General features: G+C 37.0%; 1 protein-coding gene across 5 annotated transcripts in view; it reads right to left on the bottom strand.

Moving 5' to 3' along the window:
• Window positions 1-1,427: 1,427 nt before the first annotated feature.
• Window positions 1,428-6,063, bottom strand: part of LOC121422797 (sodium/calcium exchanger 3-like) — a 58,096-nt gene continuing 53,460 nt past the window's right edge. For all 5 annotated transcript variants that reach the window (XM_041617994.1, XM_041617995.1, XM_041617997.1 and 2 more), the window contains 4 exons: window positions 5,818-6,031; window positions 5,275-5,453; window positions 4,182-4,517; window positions 1,428-3,760 (listed from right to left, as the gene is read on the bottom strand). In XM_041617994.1, the coding sequence (XP_041473928.1) occupies window positions 3,524-3,760; window positions 4,182-4,517; window positions 5,275-5,453; window positions 5,818-6,031 (966 nt within the window). In that variant the 3' untranslated portion in view covers window positions 1,428-3,523. The remainder of the gene's footprint in view (window positions 3,761-4,181; window positions 4,518-5,274; window positions 5,454-5,817; window positions 6,032-6,063) is intronic.

Genomic DNA, 6,063 nt, shown 5'->3' with positions numbered 1-6,063 from the left:
TAAGGGGAATCAGTGCACCAATTTTAAAGAAAATGTGAATGATGGATGGGTAAAATAAGCTGAAAAAAGGGGGAATCCACAAGTTAATCACCCTTTGCGTAAAGGATTTTTACCATAGAAAATTTTGATTTTTTCTTTTTAAAAGTTACATTGAATTATTAAACTTGACCTCAGTAGCTTATTAACAAAAAAAATAAATTAAAACAAAGATGCAGTATTGTTGGAATTATGCATGAAACAGACATGACCTGTTGTCTCAATCATTGTGCATCTCCCGTTTATCAAACATGAAATGTACTGTCAAATACTGTTTTCGCCCTTCTGAACATGCTCCAGGTTGTGATTTGACGAGCTTGGTTAGATCATGGAGATTTCCCTGGTCAGATCAGGGAATTCCTTGGTCAGAACAAGGAGATAGAGTTAATATCTCCTTGGTCAGAATGGTCAAAGGGGGTTGATATGCAAGAAAATGCAGAACACAGAGCAGTGCTGCATGCATGCAAACTTGGAATGGGCTGAAAAGCACCACTGTTACATAATAGGCTGTGTATTCAAAACCACTGAAGCGAGACCAATGAAATTTTTATAGAAGTTAGAACAAGAGATGGGCTTCCTATATCCATACATTTCATTGAGAATAATTTTTATTTTTGGAAGTTATTTAGCCGCATATCAGAGGGACATTTTTTTTGGGACGCGCTGTATATATATATATATATACACTAGTATATGAATATTTGTGTGTGTGTGTGTGGGATTGTGTGTGTGTACATGTCTAAATTCCTCTTATGATCTCAAACATACATATGACTTACACAGAATGACAGAAAGGATTGAAAATAATTTAGAGAAATGAAGGCAAGTAGATCCCAATAATGTTTGAAAGACTGGAGAAAAAAAAATACAAAAAGGAAGATACCGAAATACCTCCTGAAAATTATTTCAGTCACTGAGAATTGGTCTGGTAAGTTTCCTTTTACTCAACTATTAAACTAATAAATCATAAGTTTCATTAGGCATGAAATGACAATATCTTTCACATACATATTTTTTTCTATTTCAAGACATTGTATACATTTATGTATACTTTTGAAATAGCTTTCTTGGATAGATAATTATCAAATGAATTCATATTCATATTTAAAAAATCAGAATCTTTAGTCTAGACATCAAATAAATAATTCACCTATGTACCTTTCAAATGGCAGCTTGTTCAAATAGTTGTGAAGAATTTATGTATCAATAACTTATATGTATGAATACTGAGAATTGCTAATTGATGTGGATTGAAATATAGTGAACATTATAGCATTAAAAAAAACATCAGCACATAATTTATATACATTTTGGCAAAAGCTTTAAGTTCTTAAAACCATTATGTATTATAACTGAATTCCAAACTATAACAATGAGGTTTTAAAGCACAATCATTATGCTTTGGAGGTCATTATGATACTTCAAAACAGAAACATATCATTTTCAAAAGAGTTGACTCATTCATATTGTTGCAACTTGTTTAACTACAGGTACCCATTACACAATCTGTAGATATTTCATAAAAAATGATGAACTCCATTAGTTTTCCCCTCAATACATTAATAAATACAACTGTTAAATAAACACAAACCCATTTTGAAATATACATCATTGCCATTCTGCAAAGTATTTACATTTAAATATTTTGCAGGATGAAGGAAAAAAATTACCACAAGACCTTTTCTACATTCTCAACAAAAACAGTCTTCAATGGTCCTTTGAAATGAAAATTCACGTTCAAGTAGAAAATGGAAGATAAACAGAAACAGAAGTGATTTTCAAAGAATCATGTCATTTATAAAAGAATCTTGTACAAAATACCTAGCTAATAATGTCACTGAGTATTTTCTTTCCACAAGCTACATGTACCATCTATTGCTAATTAACTAATTATTGTACATATTTCTTACATCTTTGTACATTTTTGTTGCAGAAATTTTGGTACATACTTGAATAAAATTGTGTTTCTTTCCACCATCCCACATCCAGAATCGAGCTTGATGAATGGAAAGTAAACATAACATCAGAAAAATGGCTTGTACAGTTGAACGCAAAATTATTCAACTCTTCAGACATTTAGGCAAAATGAGTAACATTTCTCAACTTATGTAAGTAGTGAACAGACAAGAAGAAATATTCTGCATCATCTTCTCCTGACGCTGAACAATTAATGTTCAAATCTGACATAACCTGGGGGTGTTTCACAAAGACAAATATGACTTAGAGTCCCACTTAAATGCCTAGTTGCGTGCGGTATAAAAGCCATCACCGCATTGGTCAGATCACGCCAAGAGGGCGTGCACAACTGCATATTGATCATAAGTTTGCACGTTGCAGATCATGTACGCCTCGACATTTAAGTGCGACTCTATGTCATACTTTGTGAAACACCCCCCTGAAATATCCGTAGATTTTTTAAACCCCTCTATCTGATCGTTATTGCTGCCGAGTCGTCATCAATATCGTAGACACAACTGCTCCACTTATCGCAAAATGGCATTCACTGTAGATTTCATTCTCAAGAAATATTACACTGGGCATTTTCCAAATACTGTTTGAGATAACTAGCACCCACGTGTCTGAATGCATTTTCATTTACATTTCTGATTATATATTACCTGACTGATTTTTATAAGCCAACAGTTACCACCACATCATTTTTCGGGTTTCCCAGGTCAAAATTTACTATTGTAGCCCTGATTCATGAAAGTGTGATATAAATTGAATTTATATCAGTTTACTGTAATTGTGTTCAGTAGTGTCCCTCTTCATTGGTGTTCCTTCCTATCCCACATTCAATGGAGCATAACACCACTGGCTTAAGATCACAGGGGCCGGTTTCACAAAGAGTTAATAGTGACTTTAAGTCATTCTTATGTGGCAACACGCACATGATATATAAAACAAATAATGCCAGTGATGAATATGGGTAGTATGCATCCTCTGTGCATGATCTCACCAATGCATTGATGCGCTATAGACCGCATGCAACTGATTTTCAGTCAGATTTAACTCTTTGTGAAACACCACCCGACGATCCTCACTGCTGATAGGTACAGAGACTGAGGACCTACTTACAGGAAGCAGACAATGTCTACTCAGAATCAACAAAATAGACATGAACTCGACACTGAATGAGTTGACACTTTATGCTTTGATGAGGACAATGTACGGCAATCCTGTGTGGAAGAAACCCCGAGTGCAGCAAAGACCTCATGATCATTTGTTTCTGATGAAACATAGGTATTACTGTGTGCAGGGAAGCCTGTATACAAAGACCACACAAACTTAATAATAATAATAATATAATAAAAGGAAGTTTTACAATGCCAGCTATCTCGAAACAATTCCGAGGCACACTGTTATCATTATTACATAAGGACACCTCGAATCTCTTCTAGGTAGTTTTTGTACACAGGTTTGATCATAAAGTCATTCGGTAAGTGCACATGGTCCACTTCGCGAGTCAAGTAGGTCCAATGGCTACCTACAACTTGATGATCGTGTACTCGTAGAGAGATGAGAGGATGATGTAAATGAACCATAGAGAGATGAGGATACTGGCGGAGACATACCGACCGATGGGAGGACCGCCAAGCTCTGCTTTGCCGAAGAAACCAGCGTACCGTCTTATCATGAGGATGATGATGCAGACGATGGCACAGATGGTGTAGGTGGCCACGCTGAATGCAAGACCACCCGCAGGAACCGCAAAGGTATCATCCTGCAGAAGAGGGGTTGAGAACATGCAGATAACTTGATGGCAAATTCTAACATCTTTACATTTATATGAAAAGCTTAGGCTTTCATTTATGAAATGACATAACCACCTCTTTGGGGGATTTAAAATTCACTAAAATGTGACATCAACAATGTCTGCACCAATCGAAAATATATAATTAAATTAGATTTCACTATTAGTAGCAAGTAAATACACGTGAATATCACTTTGTCTCACAATGAATAGAAATATGTACCTCTCGGCAATACAACAAGTTTGGAACTCTTCAGGACTTTCAAAAACAATTAACAGTAACCACACATAAGTAACCTTACTTTCTCAGAACATGGTTTTACACAAACCGAAACGACCAAGAAATGACGTTCCTAAATGAGAATTGAGAAACAAATTCTGAAAGATTTACCTTGGCTGCCCAGTAGATGGCAGCTATAAGCCATGGAAGCCCCAAGCCCAGGAACACGTTGACAGAGTTGCTACCCGTCACGTTACCGATGGAGTTATCTGCGGTATTCTCATTGACGGCTGCCGTCTTGCTGGCAAAGGTATCGGGGAGACTGGTTCCAAGGGCTACGAATGTGATGGCAGTGACGGGGGCTAGGAGGCCGATGAGACACCCAAATATTGTCGCCAAGTCACCAATGATGGCAGTCAGGACAGCGATAAAAGCCAATGCCACCACAAAGGTGATCCACCCACGCGAGTTGAGGAAGTTGGGTGGGGGTACACAGGCAAAGATAACCTACAAGAGAAAATGTAAAAGTTATAATCAATGGGCAAACCATGGTGTAATTTTTGTTCACATCCCATCTGTACATATTCTATTCTGAATCCCTGTATCACCACTTAACACAGAGCTGCCAACCTGAATATGATCATTTCAGTATTATAAAAGCTGATCATCAGTATTTTGGTGAGGAAATCAGTATTTTTAAAGAAATACCATAGAACACTACATAAAACTGGAACTTTAGAAATCAGTAATTTGCATGAAACCATCAGTATTCTTCTAATTTTTCAGTACTAAATACGGAAAATCAGTACTACTTGGCAGCTCTTTTAACATCACAAATTTAAACTTATGCATTATATGTTTTATAAAATGGGTCTGCAGTTCGATATGGTAGGGGAAAATTGTTAAGCCTGCTCTAAATGTCCCCGAGACCAGAAAGACAACAAAGCCACATCTGCTTCGTCAATGGGTACCAAGTAGGATGCGAAAGCCTACATGTACATAGTATAAATAGCTATCTAGTCTTAAAACTCTTGTCGGAATGCTCCCCAGGGAGAGAAGAAAATGCATACATTGTGTAGGCATGCCAGGACCTGATGATCGGGGTAATTATATATATATGTAAAACGCTTAGAGCTTCCATTCTCATGTATTATGTGCTACATAAAATTGGAATATTATCATTATTATTACACCTCTGATATACATGTAATTACAGAATGTTTCTGTTTTCCCCCAATTTTCTAGAAAGCTGAAAATGGCCCACCTTAAAACCAAAAGTCAAGAAGTGCATGATGTAATCAAACAAGGTGGCACTCTCAACATCGCCACCGTTGACGTTCATGGCATCTCGGAACTGATCTGCATACGAAGCATTGCCTATTCTCAATCTATCCAGGTTAACATGAGTGATCTTAACGACACGATCCAACATGGTGGTGTAGTCTAAAATGGAGACAGAAAGGGATATAAAAGATATTCGATATTCACTCTAATCCATTGAGTATTTGATATCGGTCTCTTCCTTGCGGTTAAAAGCACTTCACAATTTGTTTCTCGAGAGATACATGTTCATTCACAAGTATTATTACTATTTATTTGGCAAAATGGAGATTGCATAAAGAATACATTTCAATTCAAATAAGTGATAACATCACAAAAGAGACCTGGGACCTGTTTCTTAAAGAACTTACTACCATTGCAACTTTGCCATCATATACATTTTCAAAAGGAAGGATAGCTATGGGGAACTTTGTTTTAAGCTATGCCTACCACTGTTTACTTTATTTCAATACCCAACAGGACCTACCATCATCATTTATGATAGTGACAACGGTTTTCTTGAGCCTTCCAAGCTGTGACCCGGCAGTGGGATCAAAGAGTTCTACTTCAAAGCTTTCATCCTTCTCATACTCCTGATCATCAATGATGGGTATTTCAATGAATTTCTCCCTCTCGCCGTGCTCGAAGGTCAGGGTCCCCTCGCCTCCGGTGTAGTCCTGGCCGTTGACTGCTTCAAGGTCCTGCACAAAGATAAGGTAGAGTCAAGATTAGG

The sequence above is a fragment of the Lytechinus variegatus genome, chromosome 10 (genome assembly GCF_018143015.1).
Source record: "Lytechinus variegatus isolate NC3 chromosome 10, Lvar_3.0, whole genome shotgun sequence".
NCBI lineage: Eukaryota > Metazoa > Echinodermata > Echinoidea > Temnopleuroida > Toxopneustidae > Lytechinus > Lytechinus variegatus.
Note: the sequence above shows the minus strand (reverse complement) of the source record. Positions and strands in the feature narration are given on the sequence as shown.